Here is a 23,684-nt window from a genome sequence, read left to right as displayed (position 1 = left end):
ACACCCGTTGTATTCAGCACATATGACAAATATAATTTGATTTGAGGAGAGGAACCAATTTTAGCCAATTAGGATGCTCCCGGTCATTCGCTTCGTAAAAAAAACAAAAAAACAACGGATATACGTGTACTATATCCGGTGTGTGACGTCACCTTGTAAACATGGTCGCTCCCGGTGTTCAACAGTGTCGTTAGCTAGCTAAATACATTTGAAAACAACCAAGTTTATTATTTTCCACAGTATCACGCCTCTTGAAAATGGATAAACCAACGTTCCAGTCTACGTCGGGAGGACGGCAGCACCCCGTTTCTAACACCGGAGGTCCCGATACGTTTTACCCTAGAGGGGGACCTACATATCTCGGACCGCAGCCGATACAACCACCACCAGTATGTGAAACCTCGTTTCAAAGTAACATGCCGAGTTCAAGTAACGTTGCTGGAGCGTTTTGGCCGGGTCAAACCCCTTCCCAATATCTTCCTCCACCACAACAAGCCCCAGTTAGCGACCAGAGATTCCCTCAAAGTCAAGAGTGGACTCCACCCGTGGCAGGATATGGCAGTCAACCATATGGCTTCAGACCCCCCTTTCCACAACCACCGCCTAGATTTGAAGGCTACGGACCACCTCATATGTCGTCCCCAGGATATGGTTTTGATCCGTCGATACCGCCACCGCCCCTCAACAACCCGGCACTCAGTCAGTTCCCTCCCATGTGTTCACAACCAGTTCCCTTCCACAGTCATCCAAAGCTGGAACCCAACACACATGAGGGGAGACCACCAAACTCATGGGCTCAGGGCTACAATATGGGTGATGCTCAATCGAACATGGGAACTTCAGATTTCCAAAGATCATTTGATCACAATCCAGCATACCCTAGACCCGGTCCACAACACAGTCCGTATGGAAACCCTGATGCTAGTTTTAGACCAAAGCATGCGGACAGTGGTTACACTGAACATCGTAGCAGACCTCTCCTCGCCTCCCCGTCCTTGATTCCGATGGGAACAGCTTTGCAGCGTGACCAAGGTTTTAGTAGGCCTATGGCTCCACAGCCGCCAGACGAAGACTCCATTCAGAGGATGCAAGACGAACAGTGGCTGAAACATTTCTTGAGGAACCGAGAGAGGACAACAGCCAAGACCTCCAAACCGGCGGAACCTCATTCAAGGCAAACTCACCCAAAGGTCTCCGTGGCTCACATACGAGACACCCTGTACGGTGCCATACAGCTAGTTTCAAAGCTGTCCATGGCTTGTGAAACGCTGAAGCACAACATGGACAATGAGAGCGTCTGGGCGGATTCTTACGCTGAGGCAGTGAGTGTGAAGACAGATCTGCAAGAGAAACTGAAGGTCCTCGGTGACTCTGAGTTTGTTGAAAGTCTTAAAAAGAAACTGAGTTCCATCAGTAAGAGAAGGGCCAGGCTACGGCGTCGACAAGTGGAACAGGACGAGGACAAACAGAGGGAGGAGGAACGAGTGGCTGAGCGTGAAGCGGCCATCGACAAGTGGAGGATGAAACGTATCCATGAAGTAGAGGAGAAGAAGAGGGTGAGAGAACTGAAAGGGAGCACTGTCAAACTCAGTGTCTCATCTCTGATCGATAGCTCCCCCTTTCCACCTTCAGACTGGAGCCCTCCTGCTTTAAACATAAAGGTTGCATTTTTTTGTTCTAGCCCAGCACATCTGATTCAACTAAGGAACGGATTAATGTTTAGATGAGAATTTGAAGCATGTGTGTTGGGCTAGAAATAAACAGTTCAACCGTGGGGCTCCCCAGGGACTGGAGATGAGACACACTCCTGCTCTAAGTAATGTGCGTTACACACGTCAGCAGCAGGTGGCCCAGTCTTCTTAGTTTGGTGTCAGTGAATTTCAAGACTGTCTAACTGCTTTCATTTTGATTTAACTCGCTCATTGGACAGCTGTTGATTGATACACAAATCATGGACATATCTGAATATGCATTGATGGAAACTGCTTTTTGCAGAAGTGTGTATATGTGTGTGTGTGTGTGTGTGTGTGTGTGTGTTTCTGTATTGATTTGACCCAGACTATGAACACGGCTTCTGTTATGTCTTTTTTTGTGCTCCCCTCCCCCATCAGGCGCAAGAGCTGAAGCTGGCTGCTGACACGGTGCTCTGTGAAGTGAGGAAGAAGCAGGCAGATGCCAAGAGGATGCTGGACATCCTCAGATCACTGGAGAAGCTACGCAAACTCAGGAAGGAGGCAGCCTCCAGGAAAGGTAAGTAGAAGCACCATAATGGTGCAACAGTTTCTCTTCAGATCTTTTGTCTAGCCAAGTTCAACTTCACAACAACAATAGTAAAAAACCTCTGTTCTCATTGAACAAATTCATGCAGTACCTCTCTGTTTCACTCCATTTTAAAACGTTTTCTGACAACTGAACATAAACGTTTCTCTGATTGTGTCCCCCACCAGGGATCTTCCCGGAGAAAGAAGCTGACCAAGCATTTGATGGGCTGGTGGAGCGCCTGCGTGCACTGATCAGGAAGAGGACAGGGGTGTATGGGGCAGAGGAGAATGCCCTGCGGGTGATGCTGGAGAGCGAGCAGGAGGAGGAGCGCAGGAGGGACCTGGAGAAACGACAGAAGAAGGAGAGGGAGAGGCTACTGCTGAGGAAACGAGAGATGGATAGCATGCTCTTTGGAGGTAATTAGAAACCGTATAAAGGCTGGTGGTTTTTCCCAAAAGGAGAGTCGTGACCCACTTTATTTCGGATTATGGAAATAAACACATTATTTAGTTAATTGGAACACAGCAATTCAAAAGGTATTAGGTTGGTCATCTCATGGCACACAGTTTCCGATGGTAAATAAGAGGAAAACAGACACAGCATTTAGAGATTCTGATTTTATAAGTTCATATTTGAATAACCATTTCTCTTAATGTGACTGTTCTCCCCTCATCCCCTCCTCTCCTCCAGATGAGATGCCTCCTGACCACCCCCTACAGCCCTTCAGAGAGTACTACACACAGGCAGAGCGCTCACTACCAGCCTTAATACAGATACGGTTTGTGTCACACAAGCATTTTACTAGACTTACCTCCACTAAGGCCCTGTTCAAATACTCTAAGACTGCATCCTTCCTTCCTTTTCTTCTTCCTTCCTTGTTTCCTTCCTTCATTATACGTGTATGAAAGGGCTCCACCAATGCTTTTACTGTTATAGCATATCTAACCAGTGATATTTAACCAGTCATTAAATCAAGGAACGAAGGATGCATGCACTTTTAAAGTACTTCAGTATCCTATGTTTTGGCTCACCTGCTGTCTTTCTCCACTAGGAGAGAGTGGGACCTCTGTCTGGTCTCAGTGGACCACCCAGACGGCACCACGGTCCCCCAGGACTGGGTCTTACCACAATGCCCCACAGACGAGATTTGGGCCACAGCCCTGGACCGAGGGGACTGCCTCGGACCCTGACTGATGCCCAAATTGGCTCTGGAAAGGACTGGTCATTCGCTAGCACTGTATTCAGCAAGTTACTGCAACAAGACCTGCTGGAGAAGTGAAACAGAAGAGTGAAATTGGTTTTCTTTAAGGATTTCAAAATCAGTTCTTAATTTTACAAACAGCTATTTGGTAGTTATTCTCCCCAACTGATATTTGACTGAATTTGAAACCCTATTTATCAGGAATTCTTTATTTTCTGAAGTCAATAAATATTTTTTATTCCTGCCAGCCTGGCGTACCAGATTATTGACCATGGTCAGTTGGTGTCACTGCTACAGTTGAACTAAACGTGTCTTACAGAGGAGGGTTCTGAGTGACGTCACACTGTTGTCTGGCTCTTGGAGATCTCTGTTTCCCTCAGTCTACCTTTTGTTTACCACCTTTACACAGCATGGGTGTACCGAGAATCTCTTAACACCTTGGCCTGCCAAGGAAGGAAGGAATGGAAGGATTACTCTTCTCCTTGTTGGCCTTCTCATTAATCAAACCAATTGAATACCCAGTTGAATGTCTAGTACAAAAAATGTAATAGTAACATGAGAATTAAAATACACAAGAATGGAGGGAGTACCAGTACAATGTTCAGAGATATTTGAGGTAGATGTGTTATGGCTTGGGGGTTATATCTGTTCTACAAAATATATGTATATCTGAATGCTCTGCAATGCTTCACCCTTCACCCTTAACAGACCCTGGGGGTGGTCCCAAATGGCAGTCTATTCCCTATGTAGTGCACTACTGTTGACCAGGGCCCATACCTATTCCCTATATAATGCACAGTATAGGGAATACCAGAATAGGGTACCATTTGGGATGTGGTGATGGTGTAATGGGAGCGGTGTTCCTTGGGTGTTTCCAGTCGACATGCGCCTGGGCAGCAGCAGGTAAGCAGCTGAAGTCAGTGAGTTATGTCAGTAGCATAGTGGTTCAGGAGGGCTAATCCTCCTGTATCCTCAGACCTCACGCCCACTGCTCTTAATCACCAACAGGTTGGGAGAGGCAGCAACAACACACACGACATCAGTAACCCAGGCCTGAGAGAGGAAGAAGCACTACAGAGAAGAGAGGGACTGCTCACAGAAACAAGTACAGGTACATAAAAAAACTGACAGTTTATTTAAGTAGCACATTTTTTGTGAAGATTTGGATTTGGTTGAGTATTTACTTGATACTTTTTTATTTGATTTCTCCTTTATTTAACCAGGTGGCCAGCTGAGAACAAGTTTTCATTTACAACTGCGACCTGGCCAAGATAAAGCAAAACAGTGCGTCAATAACAGAGTTACACATGGAATAAACAAACGTACAGTCAGTAGCACAATATGAGGATAATGCCTCATGTCACTCCAACTGTTTTTTTCACATAAAGATGTTTTGATATGCTTGTGCTTTCGTTTGAGTAGCAAATGCTTTTCTAGAGGTGATGATAGTTCCTCTGGTGATGATAGTTCCTCTGGTGATGATAGTTCCTCTGGTGATGATTGTTCCTCTGGTGATGATAGTTCCTCTGGTGATGATTGTTCCTCTGGTGATGATAGTTCCTCTGGTGATGATAGTTCCTCTGGTGATGATTGTTCCTCTGGTGATGATAGTTCCTCTGGAGATGATTGTTCCTCTGGTGATGATAGTTCCTCTGGTGATGATAGTTCCTCTGGAGGTGATGAGTTCCTCTGGAGATGATTGTTCCTCTGGAGATGATTGTTCCTCTGGTGATGATAGTTCCTCTGGAGATGATTGTTCCTCTGGTGATGATAGTTCCTCTGGTGATGATAGTTCCTCTGGTGATGATAGTTCCTCTGGTGATGATAGTTCCTCTGGTGATAGGAATAGTTACCATGTGGCAGGGGGTGCTGTTGGGTGATATTAGGCTTTTTTCTTTTTTTTGTGATTGGAATTATCTTCTTTCTGTAGTTTTTACTAGCCTACTTCATATTACCCTTCATTGTTAGGATAGTATATAGTAGAAGTAACCACTAGTTATCATCTTACTTATTTTGGGCAACTGTGACTTATTGAACCCTTGTGCATCAGTCAATGTCCTGTGTATGGCACTATTGTCTTCTGGGGACATAATACCTGTCATAGCGTTATGTGTTTAGTGGTTCTTCTCATGTGTTTCTCATATTTTTTCCTCACCTTTGCATGATGGCCATAATAGGCCTACAAGTGTTAAGCAATATGGAGGGTGTTTCCCCACTCTGGAATCATACAACAATATTTGCTGAATAGGTTATTCATTTAAAACGGATAGATAGGCCTACTTAAAAAAACATATTTTGAAAAACTAAACATTTCCAGTGACGCAGTTTAACTATGGAAACAGACAACTATATTGTACAATGTAGGTCTACTGTCATTGAACTTTCCGTTGTCTCGCTCTTCGTGCGTTTTAAAACTAGTTAATAAGCTTAACCGGTATGCCTGTTTAGGTCTCCAGCCTCGTCATTAGTCCAGCACCATCTGAAGCTAGAAGGGCAGCCATATAATCAAAACAAGTAGTGCTAAAATGGGTACAACCCCTCAAACCAGAGTTTGACTGCATCCTCATGGATACACTTTTAAAATGGCTGCCAGTCCACCCATTGTGGCATCATTGACTTGAATGAGGACATTCATTCTACTCATTATGGTTCTGTGGAGCAGACATTCCCATTCAAATGAACATCTCATGGTGGGTACATCGGTGGCCATATTGGTGTACCATTAGGAATGTTGGATCAATCAAGGCTTCTCACATCCGGGCCAATATTCATATGCAATCTAGGATCAGGTTCTGCCTGTTCACATAGGCCTAATCTTATTCATTATGATCTTAAAGGCAAAACTGATCTTAGATCAGTACTCTATCCTGAGACGTTTTTATGAATACGGGCCCAGAATTCTGCGCCACATAAAAATGCATTATTTGCAACAATGACTGTTTTCAGCTGTTTGGCCACGCCTCAAATCACACTCTTTTATATATGCCCTATATAGACCAGAAAAAAGTAGGGCACTATATAAAGAATAGGGTATTATTTTCCTTTCTAGTAATTCTAATTCTACAGTGATGATCAGCTGTGGTGGTGGAGGGGCTTAGTTGTGATGATGCTTTAGCCTCACAACACCTGTCTGCGTAAGGAGGGTTTACTGGAGTGTGTGTGTGTTTGTATTCTTTCTTTCGTACGGCAGTGTGTGTGCATGCATGCGTGAATGCTTGCTTTCTGCCTTGCGTGCGTGTGTTTTCCGTCCCCTTCGGCCAATAGGAGAGGAGCATCAGGTGTTGACGTCTGAGAGAGTCAGACATGGTACCTTATAATCCTTAATCCTCTTCCCCCAGACTTCCCTCTCCTAGATTGTGTAACAGAATATACCGATATAGGAAGGAAAAAGTGTACGTTTCTGGGAACCAAGAGGAGAATCTGTTTTGGTCTCCTATCCAATCTAAATATTTTTATTTATTTTACCTTTATTTAACTAGGCAAGTCAGTTAAGAACAAATTCTTATTTTCAATGACGGCCTAGGAACAGTGGGTTAACGGCAGAACGACAGATTTGTACCTTGTCAGCTCAGGGGTTTGAACTTGCAACCTTCCGGTTACTAGTCCAACGCTCTAACCACTAGGCTACCCTGCCGCCCAGGCAATTTGTTTCAGGAGAGGCAATATAGCTCACTTGTCACCTTCCCACTTGTCTCTCGGTACCAGACCTCAACACCGTATGCTAGTTACTGGAACAGCTGGAGTCCAGGTTACAATGATTGACAATAGTAGACTGTTGAAAACTGATCTCTCCTCCTCTTCCTCCAATCCTCCTCTCTCCTTCTCTTACTTCTCCTCCTCTTCCTCCTCTCTCCCTCCTCCTCTCCCTACTCCTTCTCTCTCCTTCTCCCCCAGTGACCAGAAGAGCAGCAGGAGGATGTCCTGTTTGGATGAGGTTCCTTTTAAGACCCTTCTGGGATCTCTGGAGGGACCCAGGGAAGAGGTGGAGCTGATTGCTGCCCCAGACATCACTGTCCCAGACTATCTCACCATACTGCAGGAGACAGAGGTTGGTGTGTGTAAGAGATTGAGGACATAGGCTTTGTGGCTATCATTTTTTTATTTGTTGATGACACCAGAAAGCTTTGATGACATTCTACACATGGTTGGAACATCAACACAGATAGAACATAACACTCAAAATACAACACAGACAGAACCTAACACTCAAAATACAACACAGACAGAACATAACACTCAAAATACAACACAGACAGAACCTAACACTCAAAATACAACACAGACAGAACCTAACACTCAAAATACAACACCGACAGAACATAATACTCAAAATACAACACAGACAGAACATAACACTCAAAATACAACACAGACAGAACACAACACTCAAAATACAACACAGACAGAACATAGCACTCAAAATACAACACAGACAGAACCTAACACTCAAAATACAACACAGACAGAACATAACACTCAAAATACAACACAGACAGAACCGAACACTCAAAATACAACACAGACAGAACCTAACACTCAAAATACAACACAGACAGAACATAACACTCAAAATACAACACAGACAGAACCTAACGCTCAAAATACAACACAGACAGAACATAACACTCAAAATACAACAGACAGAACATAACGCTCAAAATACAACACAGACAGAACCTAACACTCAAAATACAACACAGACAGAACCTAACACTCAAAATACAACACAGACAGAACCTAACACTCAAAATACAACACAGACAGAACCTAACACTCAAAATACAACACAGACAGAACCTAACACTCAAAATACAACACAGACAGAACCTAACACTCAAAATACAACACAGATATACAACGGGTGTTTTAATCACGCTGTTTTCCAATGTTGTCATCGACTTTTACTGAGTAGAAGTTAAAGTCATGGGAAAATGGCTGACGTCTCCTGCTCTTGTCTTAGTGTAATTAGGACTATTATGATACTGGGTGGCCTTTGACCCAGTCCACTGCAACACCGCCAAACCTAAATCCCACAGTGACCACCAACATTGTCCATACAGTCAAATGTTTGTGTATTTAACGGAGAAGGGAAAATATGTCGCTTCGGTTTAGTTGTCAAAACCTCAGTCAAGCTTTCTCCTTAATCGTGTTAGGGTTCGAGTAAGGTTTGTTTCCAAATTCACAGTGGCCTCAACACACAGAGTGTGTACAATGTTCTCCCTACATAGCTTTGCAGTTTGAAGCTATAACATAGCTAAATACTGCGGCCAGAAAAACTCTGCTGGGAATTGTTTTGATCAACACCTTTACATAGCTTTGGCCTTTATATAATAATAAAACATCAACAGAAATGATGGTTTCCTGGTCCCAGTTGTTTGTGCTATACTCACTTACTTCTATGGTCATTGGCAAGTCAGCACAAACAGATCTGGGAACAGGCTAATTTGTGGAAGTATTTGGTTGGATTTAAATTAATTTCATAGGTATTTTCAAAAAAATACATCTATTAACTTCTGCCTTTGCAATGCATATAGTACGTACATTAGAAGGCATTGTAGAACTTAACATCTCTCCGACTTCTCTCGAAGCCCCAATACTGCAAGTCTCTTTATTCTTCCAGCTTGTGGGAGACAGACTATGCATCCCAAATGGCACCCTATTCCCTATATAGTGCACTACTTTTGATGGGAGCCCTATTGGCCCTGGTGAAGAGTATTACACTATATAGGGAACCTGCAACACATACATAATCTCCTCATTGTTAATACTACTCTGAAGCCATAGTCAGTGGTTTAGAATGTGATAAACCCAGTGTGATTATTATAGGAGCCTGATGTTGACATTTTATTTTCACCTCCTCTGATCTGGAGAGAGTTGAGTTTGACAGCCTCATCCATCTAAAGCCAACAGAACCTAGGTTGTGTCTCAAATGGGACCCTATTTCATATGTAGTGCAGGAAATAGAAAGGGAACAGGGGTGCTATTTGGAAAGAACATCTAGTCTGGGTTGAAGCAGGCACCTTTGTATAATTCTGAAAACACACGCACAAGAACACACACACCTCTATTGGGATCAATTCATTCATCTTGTTAACAGAGAGAACAGCTTCAATCTGATGTGTGGTGTCGTGGTTTTTGGGCATCACATGCAAGGGTATTTCCTACAGTCTGGGAAATTGTGAGGGAAGAAGGAAGCATTTGCTAGAATGACTACTTACCTGATTAATTGTTTGATTGGTTCGCCATTTGATTGGTTGGTATTCGAAAATATGTTAGTGACATAACGTGATTAAATGGTTCTCTTAAAGTACACTCCATTCATCCACCCACCCATCAACCAACAACCATTTACCAACCCATCTTCACCTCTGTCAACAGTACATGTTCAGCTTGGAGAACTGGGTGCTCCAGGGCCTCCAGGGAGGTTACCCCAGCCAGCCCCAACCCCCCGGCCCCAGATCCCCATCCGAGGTGCTCCCCTCCAGCCCACCCTACTGGCATCTCTTCAGCAGCCCCCAGGAGAGCCGCCTGGCCAGCCGACACAGCTCTGACTTCTGGGAGCCCAACCCCCGCCAGCGCTCCCACAGCCTGAACCAGGTTGACATGCGCACCCGGGTTAAGTTCGTCATCTCAGACTCCGAGGAGGAAGAGGATTGCTCTTCGTCTGGTTCAGGGTACAGGTCGGATCAGCGTGTGCCTGGGGTGAGGAACCCACGGCAGACCTGCACCCCTAACGTCCTGAACCTACCTGTCTCTCAGAGTGGTCTGGTGACCAACCAGCGTAGGAAGAACCTCCGCCAGTACTCGCTGTCTGTTCTGGAGACCCCCAGAGAGTGTATCCAGGGGACCCCCTGCCCCCCTGGAGGACCCAAGCCACCGTCCTCCTCATCCCTACCCAGACACCCATTGACCAGGGCCAACACAGAGAATATCCCCTCCATCAGACACCACAAGCCAACACATCCGGTACGGACATGACCTCCTATTAGGAGAAATATAGTAGAGAAGTGGTATTGAAGGCCCAGAATCAAATCAAATCAAATTGTATTTGTCACATGTGCCGAATACAACAGGTGTAGACCTTACAGTGAAATGCTGAATACAACAGGTGTAAACCTTACAGTGAAATGCTTACTTACAAGCCCTTAACCAACAATGCAGTTTTAAGAAAAAAAGTGCTAAATAAGAAAAATGTAAAAAATGAAAGAGCAGCAGTAAAATAACAATAGCGAGGCTATATACAGAGTCGATGTGCAGGGGGTACCGGTACAGAGTCAATGTGGAGGCTATATACAGGGGGTACCGGTACAGAGTCAATGTGGAGGCTATATACAGAGTCGATGTGCAGGGGGTACCGGTACAGAGTCAATGTGGAGGCTATATACAGGGGGTACTGGTACAGAGTCAATGTGGAGGCTATATACAGGGGGTACCGGTACAGAGTCAATGTGGAGGCTATATACAGGGGGTACTGGTACAGAGTCAATGTGGAGGCTATATACAGGGGGTACCGGTACAGAGTCAATGTGGAGGCTATATACAGGGGGTACTGGTACAGAGTCAATGTGGAGGCTATATACAGGGGGTACCGGTACAGAGTCAATGTGGAGGCTATATACAGGGGGTACTGGTACAGAGTCAATGTGGAGGCTATATACAGGGGGTACCGGTACAGAGTCAATGTGGAGGCTATATACAGGGGGTACCGGTACAGAGTCAATGTGGAGGCTATATACAGGGGGTACCGGTACAGAGTCAATGTGGAGGCTATATACAGGGGGTACCGGTACAGAGTCAATGTGGAGGCTATATACAGGGGTACCGGTACAGAGTCAATGTGGAGGCTATATACAGGGGGTACCGGTACAGAGTCAATGTGGAGGCTATATACAGGGGGGGTACCGGTACAGAGTCAATGTGGAGGCTATATACAGGGGGTACCGGTACAGAGTCAATGTGGAGGCTATATACAGGGGGTACCGGTACAGAGTCAATGTGGAGGCTATATACAGGGGGTACTGGTACAGAGTCAATGTGGAGGCTATATACAGGGGGTACCGGTACAGAGTCAATGTGGAGACTATATACAGGGGGTACCGGTACAGAGTCAATGTGGAGGCTATATACAGGGGGTACTGGTACAGAGTCAATGTGGAGGCTATATACAGGGGGTACCGGTACAGAGTCAATGTGGAGGCTATATACAGGGAGTACTGGTACAGAGTCAATGTGGAGGCTATATACAGGGAGTACTGGTACAGAGTCAATGTGGAGGCTATATACAGGGGGTACCGATACAGAGTCAATGTGGAGGCTATATACAGGGGGTACCGGTACAGAGTCAATGTGGAGGCTATATACAGGGGGTACCGGTACAGAGTCAATGTGGAGGCTATATACAGGGGGTACCGGTACAGAGTCAATGTGGAGGCCATATACAGGGGGTACCGGTACAGAGTCAATGTGGAGGCTATATACAGGGGGTACCGGTACAGAGTCAATGTGCGGGGGCACCGGGTAGTCGAGGTAATATGTACATGTAGGTAGAGGTAAAGTGACTATGCATAGATCAATTAGTATTGTTAGATAGTTAAAGGGATAGTTCACTGAAATGACAAAATGATATATGTTTCCTTGCCCTGAAAGCGGTCTACAATCCATACGTTGAATTGGTTTACCTAGCCACTGTCACCAACGTTAGTTACCTTCTGTAGCTGTACACCATCATGAATATCAACACACGCAAAAACCACAGTCTCTTGGGATTCAAGTGTCCGTTTTACATTATTGTTGCCTAGTCATTGTCCAACTGAGAAGCTCAGAATTATCTAGCATAGTAGACTATTTTATTCATCAATCCCCTTATTTTATATTAGTAGGAATGGGTTCAGGTACACCTGAACGCCTCTATCAATAAGTAAGAATGTTTTACCGTTTCTTAAAAAAACATTTTCTCTAGGCTGTGTAGTTCAAGGCCCCACTTCCTAGTTCCCATGTGCTGTCTTTAAAAACTAAAGCACCAAACCAGATGTCCTCAGTGGGCAGTGTGATGGTTCTATAACTGGCTCTGCCTCGGAGCAGCATGGGCCTGGAAAAAGATGGAGGAATTTAAACCCCCACACTAAGTATCAGACGTATTCTCACGCCAACCACAGCTCAACAAGCTCATGTGGGATTTGCTCAACTTGGACTCCCGATACAGTAGATATGTTGAATGGAAATATGATAGATTGTATTTCAGACGAACTTGAAACTTTTAGATATATTTGTAAAATACATTTTTACAAAAAACGAATGAAATTCATATTTTTGTAAAGCAAATTGTATATAGTATGTTAGTTGATAGAGAAAACAGATCCTCCTGAGTATGTTAAGGTTCTTTTCCAATTCACATTTCTCAAATGTTTTGAGGGATGTGTGCTCTAAATATAGCTAGTGTAAAGTCTGTCCTTGGAATCGTCTCAAGTTATTATTAGTTCATCAGGATTAGCGAGTGGAATTACTCAGGGAAATGTATTTCTCAGCAAACCAGTCTTTCAAGGTTAGCCAGCCGTGTACATTTCGGCGCTGTCATGCACTATAAATGTTGCACTCATGTTGCGTGAATGTTGCCAGTTCCACGCACAGGCTGTCAGTCCGGTTGTCAATCTACAGGCACATAGAGAGGCATCAGTCAGGCTGGGGTTTCAGGCAAACCCTCTCCCTTTATGGGTTGGTTTTCTTTCTTTCACAAACTCCCCACCTCCCCTCCCCCTCGCTCTCTCTCACACTCTCTCTGCTCTTCCCCCCTGTGTGTGCAGTCCCTGAGTCCGTACTTCTGCCTGCCGGCCCTTCCCTCAGTGACCTCACGACCCCTGGGTTCCCACGCCGCGTCAATACTGGACTCCTCGGTGGAGCTGCTGTCCGCACTGGGCCCCGAAGAGAGAGAGCTGCTGCAAGCCATCACTGAAAGGGGCTATCCGCTCCACACCGCCATCATCGCCCTGCAGAAGACCGGCCAGCAGAGCCCAGAACAGGTCAGTCTCAAAACACAGTCACAAACATTTCAGAAACATGAATTTCTCATCGTGTCCTCTCGTCGTGTCCTCTCGTCGTGTCCTCTCATCGTGTCCTCTCATCGTGTCCTCTCGTCGTGTCCTCTCATCGTGTCCTCTCCGTCGTGTCCTCTCATCGTGTCCTCTCCGTCGTGTCCTCTCCATCGTGTCCTCTCCGTCGTGTCCTCTCATCGTGTCCTCTCATCGTGTCCTCTCGTCGTGTCCTCTCATCGTGTCCTCTCCGTCGTGTCCTCTCGTCGTGTCCTCTCATCGTGTCCTCATTGTGTCCTCTCATCGTGTCCTCTCCGTCGTGTCCTCTCCGTCGTGTCCTCTCCATCGTGTCCTCTCGTCGTGTCCTCTCATCGTGTCCTCTCGTCGTGTCCTCTCATCGTGTCCTCTCATCGTGTCCTCTCGTCGTGTCCTCTCCGTCGTGTCCTCTCATCGTGTCCTCTCATCGTGTCCTCTCCGTCGTGTCCTCTCCATCGTGTCCTCTCGTCGTGTCCTCTCATCGTGTCCTCTCGTCGTGTCCTCTCATCGTGTCCTCTCATCGTGTCCTCTCGTCGTGTGCTCTCCATCGTGTCCTCTCATCGTGTCCTCTCATCGTGTCCTCTCGTCGTGTGCTCTCCATCGTGTCCTCTCGTCGTGTGCTCTCCGTCGTGTCCTCTCGTCGTGTCCTCTCATCGTGTCCTCTCATCGTGTCCTCTCATCGTGTCCTCTCGTCGTGTGCTCTCCGTTGTGTCCTCTCGTCGTGTCCTCTCATCGTGTCCTCTCATCGTGTCCTCTCGTCGTGTCCTCTCATCGTGTCCTCTCATCGTGTCCTCTCGTCGTGTCCTCTCGTCGTGTGCTCTCCGTCGTGTCCTCTCATCGTGTGCTCTCCGTCGTGTCCTCTCATCGTGTCCTCTCATCGTGTGCTCTCCGTCGTGTCCTCTCGTCGTGTGCTCTCCGTCGTGTCCTCTCATCGTGTCCTCTCATCGTGTCCTCTCTCGTGTCCTCGTGTCCTCTCATCGTGTCCTCTCATCGTGTCCTCTCGTCGTGTCCTCTCGTCGTGTGCTCTCCGTCGTGTCCTCTCGTCGTGTGCTCTCCGTCGTGTCCTCTCGTCGTGTGCTCTCCGTCGTGTCCTCTCATCGTGTCCTCTCATCGTGTCCTCTCGTCGTGTCCTCTCATCGTGTCCTCTCGTCGTGTCCTCTCATCGTGTGCTCTCCGTCGTGTCCTCTCATCGTGTCCTCTCATCGTGTGCTCTCCGTCGTGTCCTCTCGTCATGTGCTCTCCGTCGTGTCCTCTCGTCGTGTGCTCTCCGTCGTGTCCTCTCATCGTGTCCTCTCATCGTGTCCTCTCGTCGTGTCCTCTCATCGTGTCCTCTCGTCGTGTCCTCTCGTCGTGTCCTCTCGTCGTGTCCTCTCATCGTGTCCTCTCGTCGTGTCCTCTCATCGTGTGCTCTCCGTCGTGTCCTCTCATCGTGTCCTCTCATCGTGTGCTCTCCGTCGTGTCCTCTCGTCGTGTGCTCTCCGTCGTGTCCTCTCGTCGTGTGCTCTCCGTCGTGTCCTCTCATCGTGTCCTCTCATCGTGTCCTCTCGTCGTGTCCTCTCGTCGTGTCCTCTCGTCGTGTCCTCTCGTCGTGTCCTCTCATCGTGTCCTCTCGTCGTGTCCTCTCCGTCGTGTCCTCTCCATCGTGTCCTCTCATCGTGTCCTCTCATCGTGTCCTCTCATCGTGTCCTCTCGTCGTGTGCTCTCCGTCGTGTCCTCTCTCAGGCTGTTTTTCTTTTACATTACTAAAATATGTGTATTAAGATTTATCTCTCTTCAACATCCGGTTTGTAACTTTTATGTTTACACTATCCTTACACTTGCCTTGGATGTGGAGTGGCCAAAGCCACATTCCTGCTTCAAGTTTTTGTGCAGCTATTAGCGTACCATAAATACCATAGTATATAGACAAACAAAATTAGTATAGCAATTCAAACTATACAGCCGCTTCTCATCTAAACCATATTGCACGTCATGTTGCACACTTGATTAATGCAACGATTCACAAATGAGTGGACATTTTAAAAGCCTTTCATTTTTATTTGGCTTACAGAATAAAAAGGTCATTAAGGTCATTTTTTCTAGGACATGTGGCATCAGAGCCATTGTATTTCCACCATACATTCTATGCTTTACACAGAACATGTAAAGAGGGGTATGTGTAGTAGATGTTTCCCACATTAACATCGGACTTGGCTTGGGAAAGAGATTTGAATCTAGATCCGTCTCTAATACACAACAGCAGTATGTGTCCTGGAACTAGTATGTGTAGTCAGACTAGTGTAAAGAGGCCCTTCGCTCAGGCTTAGTGGTCCTGTCTCTAAGTAAAGAGAGCAGATCACTAAACATCCCTAATCCTCTGCTGCTTCAACAGACTGCAGACGTGCTTCAAAGACTCCACCATATCCCTTTATCCCCCAGATATCTCTGTGTTATTCTGTTCAAAGACTCCACCATATCCCTTTATCCCCCAGATGTCTCTGTGTTATTCTGTTCAAAGACTCCACCATATCCCTTTATCCCCCGGATGTCTCTGTGTTATTCTGTTCAAAGACTCCACCATATCCCTTTATCCCCCAGATGTCTCTGTGTTATTCTGTTCAAAGACTCCACCATATCCCTTTATCCCCCAGATGTCTCTGTGTTATTCTGTTCAAAGACTCCACCATATCCCTTTATCCCCCAGATGTCTCTGTGTTATTCTGTTCAAAGACTCCACCATATCCCTTTATCCCCCAGATGTCTCTGTGTTATTCTGTTCAAAGACTCCACCATATCCCTTTATCCCCCGGATGTCTCTGTGTTACTCTGTTCAAAGACTCCACCATATCCCTTTATCCCCCAGATGTCTCTGTGTTATTCTGTTCAAAGACTCCACCATATCCCTTTATCCCCCAGATGTCTCTGTGTTATTCTGTTCAAAGACTCCACCATATCCCTTTATCCCCCAGATGTCTCTGTGTTATTCTGTTCAAAGACTCCACCATATCCCTTTATCCCCCAGATGTCTCTGTGTTATTCTGTTCAAAGCCAACCAAGTCTGATATCCCTGCATCACACCTGGGTTCACATACGATTTGAAATATTTCAAATCTCTCTCTCTCTCTCTCTCTCTCTCTCTCTCTCTCTCTCAGGGGCTGCCTCTGGCTCCTCTCTCTCTCTCTCTCGGGCTGCCTCTGGCTCCTCCCTCTATCTCTCTCAGGGGCTGCCTCTGGCTCCTCTCTCTCTCTCTCTCTCTCAGGGGCTGCCTCTGGCTCCTCTCTCTCTCTCTCTCGGGGGCTGCCTCTGGCTCCTCCCTCTCTCTCTCTCTCTCTCTCTCTCTCAGGGTCTGCCTCTGGCTCCCCTCTCTCTCTCTCGCTCTCTCTCTCTCTCTCTCTGGCTCCTCTCTCTCTCTCAGGGGCTGCCTCTATCAGTGTCCTTGACCGTGAATCAAGTGACACATTAAAGTTAGCTAGGCTAAATGGTTTAGAAAGTTTCCTAGCCTGCAGTGTGGAGGTTGCAGCCAGGGTTCAGCTCTTTTCTTATGTCCCCCCGCCCCTCTCTCTCTCTCTCTCTCTCTCTCTACACCACCCACCCCTTTTGCTCCTATCTATTTCTCTCTCCATCCTTCCCCAACCCTCTCTTCCCTTTTCTGTTTCTCTCCCTCTCCTTCCATCTCTCTTTCCTCCCATCTCTCTCTTTCCCTTCCTCCTTCCGTCTCTCTATCTCTCTTCCTCCATCTCCTTCCCTCTCTCCCAGTGAAGAGAGAAGGCAGCTGGAGAGTTACATTAACAGGGATCAACTCTTTAATCAATGACCTCTTTAATCAGTGTAATCCCCTGCCCCCTCTCTCCCTCCCAGCTCAACATGTTAAAGCAGGGCCATGGGTCACGCTGCTCTCACACATATTACCTTTCACTCCGCTGATCTCAGATCAGTTCTTCTCCTTTTCAGAGTGATGTCATTAGCACAAGATTGGCCTATCAGATTATTGTTATATATAATGTGTCAATGGAATCACCTAGTGTGTGTGTGTGTGTGTGTGTGTGTGTGTGTGTGTGTGTGTGTGTGTGTGTGTGTGTGTGTGTGTGTGTGTGTGTGTGTGTGTGTGTGTGTGTGTGTGGCGTGTGTGAGAGCGCGAGACCAAGTTGTCACTGCAGAAATATGATCTGATTTTATAGTAATCTGTTATACACTGCTGTGTTAGGCGTAATTGGACTCTTGCCATAATAACACACATATTGATATAGAACACCACAGAGCACAGTGGCAGATTCACGATAACCACATCAGTTAATACTCAGTTACACTGAAACATTTACCCTTTTCACACTACCAATCTGTACTGCACTGACATGGTTACACATCCACCATAGTTACCGAAGCCGTGCTGGAAAGGACACTATGAAAATGAAATATCCAAGTCAGTTGAGGTCAGTGTGGTGGTGTGAAGTGGTATTCTTCAATGACCTTGTCCACCATATCTGTGGCTGCTTTGTGTCTAATGCTCATCTCTTGAATATATTTGGCTTTCAGACTGCTGTTGAGCGCAGAGACAGACAGTTACCCAGGCAACTGTTTACCTGCTAACTGACAGTAATGCTATTAGTCGTAGTAATCTGTGGTGTTGTGCTTGTTGTGTGCAGATCCTGCGCTATCTGGTGGCCTGTGACAGACTGTGTGAGCGGGGCTACGACGAGGCTCAGGTGGAGGAGGCTCTGGAGATGTTCCAGAACTGTGAGACTAAGGTAAACATCATAGATTATTCATTTATTTATCCTGGTATTCTCTGTTTACCTCACAGCTTTCCTCTAATGAACCACAAATCAATTTGAATTGAATTGTACTGCTGGATTTAAAGGAATAGTTCACCCAAAATACAAAATGACATATTGGCTTCTTTACCAACATGGAGTGTTGTCTTACCTTGTCCATAAACTGCTAAAAGGGTAAGAAAATCAACATGTCATTTGGGTGAACTATCCCTTTAACTGTAAAAGCTGCTCTATCATCTGATGATTCTCCTCTCTCTCTCCCCTCAGGCTGAGGAGTTTCTTCACCTGCTAGCTCAGTTCAATGAGATGGGCTTCCAGCAGAACGCTATCAAAGAGGTTCTGTTAGTCCACGAGAACCACCGCGAGAGGGCCCTGGAAGAGCTGATGATGCGTGTGGCATGACAGGGTCAATGTCTGCTCCCATGAAAAATACATTGTAGGAGACATACATGCACCAACACAAACACAGTTCCTGTTTACTTGCCTGTTTACGACAAACAATCATGTTAGCTAATGTATCATATTAAAGGGATAGTTCACTCAAGCTATATTTTACTATTTGGTTCATTAGTCCACTGTTAATACAATACACAAAAATGGTGTATGTCACCAGTCAAGTCTTCAAGATTGAGCACTTTCAGTCCAGAGCAAAAACGATGATGATGATGATGAGTTTTCAGTGAACTATCCCTTTTAATGGTATGTAATTTGCAAATTGCAATTTGCATGTTGAAACAATGTTGATTGACTGGAGCACACTAAAACTATACATTCTAGCAAATCAGGAAATGAACAGTGGCCTTCTAGGAAAAGTACAACTTAAACAATACCATTTACAGACAATCGATATATTACATAGTTTTATTACATTTCAGGTTTTGACATGGTTTGATGTGATTTGCCCATTGTCAATTTTCTTTGTCAATTTCAAGTGTCACAGCATTTGTCATGTAGTATTTTTAACTTAAGTTCGATCTGTAATACAATGAAATAAAATCCAGTAGACTATGGTTACATGCCAAATGGCACCGTATTCCCTTTGTAGTGCACTACTCTTCAACCTAGTGCACTATATGGGGAATAGGGTGCCATTTGGGATGCAAACTGTGTTACTGGTAAGTCATTATCTGTATTTGTAGGGTGTGTGTACGGGGTAAAAGATCGAAACCTGAAAGAAGCTTGTAAATCTTTTTCTGTATGGCAGGTTGACTGAAATGACCCACGTGAAGTTGTACATACTGTAACTTGCACTTTAAAATGTATTGAATGTATTTTGTATTCATTTGATTTGTTTTTGCCTATGAATCAAAAGTATTGTGTACAGATCAAATACGTATGAGAATTGAGATTTCTGTTTTCAGTTACAAAAAAAACATTTCTGATGAATCAAAATTCAATATACTTGTAATATCATGCTCATGTCTCATGGTTCCCACATCATATTAGGTCTTGATATGTGTGGGACACACTTCCACATTTTTGCCATGCTTTCCCCGCTGACGACGGACGGATGGACGGGGTTACCACAGTACAGGTTTGTTATTTGACTATCAAAGCCACGGCAGAACTTAGATGGGAGCAGCCAAGCAAAGGGAAGAGTCGGCATCTATTAAAGATGTGTATCTTCTGTTGATGGACCGGGAGAGCTTTAGAGGTCCTCTATGTTTGGTCAAGAGAGCATTTCTTTTATCACTTTGCTATTAATGAACTTCACTCATAGACTGTTAAGACTGTAGACCAGTGGTGGCTGGTGGCACTTTAAATGGGGAGGACAGTCTGATAGTAATGGCTGGAACTGAATATATGGAATGGTCTTAAACACATCAAACACTTGGTTTCCATTTGTTTGATTCCATTCATTATTATGAGCCGTCCTCCCTCACCAGTCTCCACTGCTGTAGGCTAAAGAATGAGGGAAAGAACCATTCTCATATTATCAAGGGAGATTTTTGCCTGTTAACTATAGGGGAAATTAATGGTAATATAATTTGATAAGTGGAAAAATCTGCACATCATTAGCAACATTCCTCACCCATTAACACATTATTTGAACAGTGTTTGATTTGATCATTTGATTTGATCATCACACAATTATTTCATATATCTTCTGCCAAAGACAATCTATTCATTTGAATTCCCCAATCATCCTGTATTTACACAGGTGATCCCATGGAGAATACAAATCTCTCCTTCAAGGGATACCTGTCCCGAGACGGCAGCAAACATGCACTCGTTACAGAAATGTTTTATTGTACAGTGTGAACTGCCAGCCTTATCTTACCCTGTTCTCTAGCAACGAATGCCTTGGGGACCTGAGCCTGGGTTATAAATGGTTTGTTTGTTGTAAAAACAGGAAAGAATTTCAGTCTTTATGTACATTACTGAACATGTGTTTGGCTTTCATGGAAAGAGCTCTCTGATAGGGCTGTGTCAACTCAATGTAATGAATCACTTGATTATAGTACACTTTATAGTACAATACATTTGGATACAGAGTCAAATGACCCAGAAGGCTACTTGAGGCAACACATTTCTCAAGAACTATAGAAGACAATATTACTATAGAGTTTCTTAAATGCTATTTAATTATTCTTGGAAGATATGCTGCACTCATGACATGTGGAAACTAGGAAACTAATATTTCCCACTTGGAAAGTATCCAAATCAACCAATATGTTAATACATTTTTACTCAGAGGTTCCGAGTTTCCAACTTGTCATGAATGAAGCAAACTTTAATGTTTACAAATTACTGTTGTCTCTGACATTTACATCTTTAGCTCGTTTGTTGATTTGTAGAGAGACGCCGCAAGATTACATTCAGAACGGCACAACATTGTGTAATATTCAGATAGAAATATGCTATGAAGAACAAACATGCCTCTCTGACATGTAAAAAAAGGAATCGTCAGCTATATTCATGACATTTCTTTCTGCAACGTTCCACGTTTGCCTCTTAAAAGTGGCCCAAGTAACATACTAAACCTATTCACAAGAAGTCAGTCAAAGCATTCTAGTTCATTGTCCTGTTGTTGGTTTGTCAGGAGATATTAAAAGAATAAACTTATTCACAGGAAGTCAGTCAAAGCATTGTAGCAGAGAGTCTCTGCGTCTGTGGTCGATCCGATTCCCAAACTCCAGCCCGTCTGTCAACACCTCAGTGTTTCCCACAGTCTTGGCCTTGGGCAGTCTCATGAGAAATGTGTACATGGAGCCGATTCGCCCGAAGCCCTTGGTCTCTCTCTTGGTTTTCCATCTGTGCTCCTCCACGGCGAACTCTGTGGTCCTCATGCGGTTGAGTGTGAACACTGAGTCCCCTCTTACTACCGATGTGAACAGGGCTCCTTTACTGTTTGCGTATTGCCCCGGCAAGGCTGTCCACTGACCCGTAGTCAGGTTGTAGCAGTCCATCACGCACATCAGGAAGTCTTCGCAGGGCCCGTTGCGCATGACATACAAATTGTCCCTGTGACCCACCATGCAGTGGCCATAGCTCTGGTCACGGACTAGTGTGGTGACCAGGACCCATTGGTCCCTCTCGGGGACGTACTCGTGGATCTCCGTAACGCCCTTGGGTTTCCAGAGGCAGATGAAGATGCGGTTCATGGCTTTGGTGGAGGCCACGTTGGCGGCTCTGCAGGGGAGATTAGCGGCGAAGCGCCAGGTGGCTGTGGAGACACTGTACTTCTCCACCAACGCCATGGACTTCCGGTCGAACTCCCCACCGATGGCGTAGAGGCAGCCTTCGTGGCCCACTAACGTAAAGTTGTAGCGTGGCTGCTGGGGACTCGAAATAGTGGACCAGGAGTCACTCTCTGGGTCGTAGCAGAAGCCAGAGTCCACAACTTTCTTGCTGAGGTCGTGGACGCCTCCTATAATGTACAGCTTGTTGTCTAGCATGGTCACACCTGCCATAGTGGTGCTTGTGTTTAGGGGTAGGTGACTCAGCACCTTCCATTCTCTATCTTCGTCATCCAGGTAGCAGACCGTCCTCTGACAGTCCTGGAGCTGCTCGACGGTAGGAGAGTGGCTGCAGACTGTGACGTACCGACTGGGGATGAGAGACTCAACGTACTCCACTAGGTCTTCTGGTAAAGTGCTCACAACATCTTCCTTCAGGTCCGAGTACATGTCTTTAATGAATAAAGCAGCTTGATGGGACAGATCCCATAAACCGTAGGTCGCAGCCGTGTGGTACATCAACAAGCAGTTCTCTGAGTTGATGATATTGGTCAGGTGCTTTGTCACAGACTCCACCTGTAGAAAGGTGGCACACTCTATGGCTTCCACAATCTCGTCACCACCCAAGATGGGGCGATCCCCGTCCAGGACCCGGAGCGCCAACACAAATCCCCGGGCGCTCAGCCCTTGCAGATGGACCTCATCCTGTTGGCATTCCCGCATTCCCGACTGGAAGAGGGCTCGGAAGTACTCACAGTGCTGCTCGAGTAGGGCTTTGTTCACCACAAAAACGCTCCCGTCAACTCTCACTTTCAGGCTGTCCATCCCTGAGTCCAAAGACTTGCCGAGGCCAGGCTTGTTACTGTCGGTCCCTGAGCCAGGGCAGCTGCTTGGCTCCATCGCCTCAACTGAAGTGTTCAAACAGCACATTTGCATTTGTCAGGAGTGACGAAGTGCTGAGTCAGATCAAAATATCTCATGTCCTAGCATGACATTTTATCCATGATGATATTTCCTTGAGGTACAGTAGCAGCTAGACCGAATCCCCCTCTTTCCTCTCCTCTGTGCAGAGCAGATGCACTTGACAGGGTAACCACTGTTTGTATTGCTCTTCACAGCTACGAGAATAGCAGAGGCTATAGATAGCTGTTAGGCAACGTGTGGCACAGTTATCATACATTATGGTGACATGCAGCCGGAGGGGAATCTAGTGTTGACCTGATGGAAAGGGGAGATGGGTCGGGTGGGAGCGGGTGGGCGAATGGATGGGCACAGCAGTACAGTTATGCTGATGATTGATTGGTCTTTGTCTGTGAGGCTGACAGTTTGTGCCAGCGGGAAATGTCAGAACTCTTGGCCTTGGAGCGGTTGGGCAAAGGTGAGAGACAACAATAGATTGTTCCCTGAGGTCACATTTGTTATACGAGACTATTATTCCAAACAGTTAAATTCTTAGTAACCTTGTCTGTTAGGGATCTGTTGCACATGACAACAGCATGCTACCGGTCCTTGTTCCAATACAGTCGTGGCACCTGTGCAAATACTTACATGCACATAGACGGATTCACCTACTCTAGTATAAATCGTTCACCCCCTATAAAAATCGTGTAAATGTTTACACACAAGGCTACATAATTACTCCTCTCTCTGTCCTCCATGCAAACCCTGATACAAACAGGGGCGCTCTTCCAAAAGAGGCCAGAGACCACCTTTGCCACCAATGTAGAGA

General features: G+C 45.7%; 3 protein-coding genes across 3 annotated transcripts; 2 read left to right on the top strand and 1 right to left on the bottom strand.

The window, feature by feature from the left end:
• Window positions 1-126: 126 nt before the first annotated feature.
• On the top strand, window positions 127-4,006 carry LOC139411662 (programmed cell death 7). Its single transcript, XM_071158278.1, has 5 exons — window positions 127-1,556; window positions 2,112-2,250; window positions 2,448-2,678; window positions 2,953-3,040; window positions 3,314-4,006. Exons 1-5 carry the CDS (start codon window positions 258-260, stop codon window positions 3,450-3,452), a joined length of 1,896 nt encoding a protein of 631 aa, XP_071014379.1. The 5' UTR covers window positions 127-257; the 3' UTR covers window positions 3,453-4,006.
• A 479-nt stretch (window positions 4,007-4,485) lies between these two features.
• Window positions 4,486-19,211, top strand: LOC139411659 (ubiquitin associated protein 1-like b). Its single transcript, XM_071158273.1, has 6 exons — window positions 4,486-4,574; window positions 7,358-7,511; window positions 9,842-10,429; window positions 13,264-13,479; window positions 18,147-18,248; window positions 18,543-19,211. The coding sequence occupies exons 2-6, from the start codon at window positions 7,380-7,382 to the stop codon at window positions 18,675-18,677; spliced, it is 1,173 nt and encodes a 390-aa protein (XP_071014374.1). The 5' UTR covers window positions 4,486-4,574; window positions 7,358-7,379; the 3' UTR covers window positions 18,678-19,211.
• LOC139411655 (kelch repeat and BTB domain containing 13a) lies at window positions 19,201-23,130 on the bottom strand. The gene has a single exon (XM_071158264.1). The coding sequence runs from the start codon at window positions 22,889-22,891 to the stop codon at window positions 21,353-21,355; it is 1,539 nt and encodes a 512-aa protein (XP_071014365.1). The 5' UTR covers window positions 22,892-23,130; the 3' UTR covers window positions 19,201-21,352.
• Between the last annotated feature and the right edge of the window lie 554 nt (window positions 23,131-23,684).

The sequence above is a fragment of the Oncorhynchus clarkii genome, chromosome 6 (assembly GCF_045791955.1).
Source record: "Oncorhynchus clarkii lewisi isolate Uvic-CL-2024 chromosome 6, UVic_Ocla_1.0, whole genome shotgun sequence".
NCBI lineage: Eukaryota > Metazoa > Chordata > Actinopteri > Salmoniformes > Salmonidae > Oncorhynchus > Oncorhynchus clarkii.
This window is presented reverse-complemented; position numbering and strand designations above follow the sequence as displayed.

What these genes read in the sequence shown, in the direction of transcription:
- LOC139411655 (XM_071158264.1), bottom strand. Translation starts at nt 22,891, where the DNA reads ATGCAAATGTGCTGTTTGAACACTTCAGTTGAGGCGATGGAGCCAAGC.
- LOC139411659 (XM_071158273.1), top strand. Translation starts at nt 7,380, where the DNA reads ATGTCCTGTTTGGATGAGGTTCCTTTTAAGACCCTTCTGGGATCTCTG. An exon ending in CCATACTGCAGGAGACAGAG is followed by an intron (nt 7,512 to 9,841) that starts GTTGGTGTGTGT and finishes CTCTGTCAACAG; the next exon opens with TACATGTTCAGCTTGGAGAA. An exon ending in ACCACAAGCCAACACATCCG is followed by an intron (nt 10,430 to 13,263) that starts GTACGGACATGA and finishes CTGTGTGTGCAG; the next exon opens with TCCCTGAGTCCGTACTTCTG.
- LOC139411662 (XM_071158278.1), top strand. Translation starts at nt 258, where the DNA reads ATGGATAAACCAACGTTCCAGTCTACGTCGGGAGGACGGCAGCACCCC. An exon ending in GGAGGCAGCCTCCAGGAAAG is followed by an intron (nt 2,251 to 2,447) that starts GTAAGTAGAAGC and finishes GTCCCCCACCAG; the next exon opens with GGATCTTCCCGGAGAAAGAA. An exon ending in CCAGCCTTAATACAGATACG is followed by an intron (nt 3,041 to 3,313) that starts GTTTGTGTCACA and finishes TTTCTCCACTAG; the next exon opens with GAGAGAGTGGGACCTCTGTC.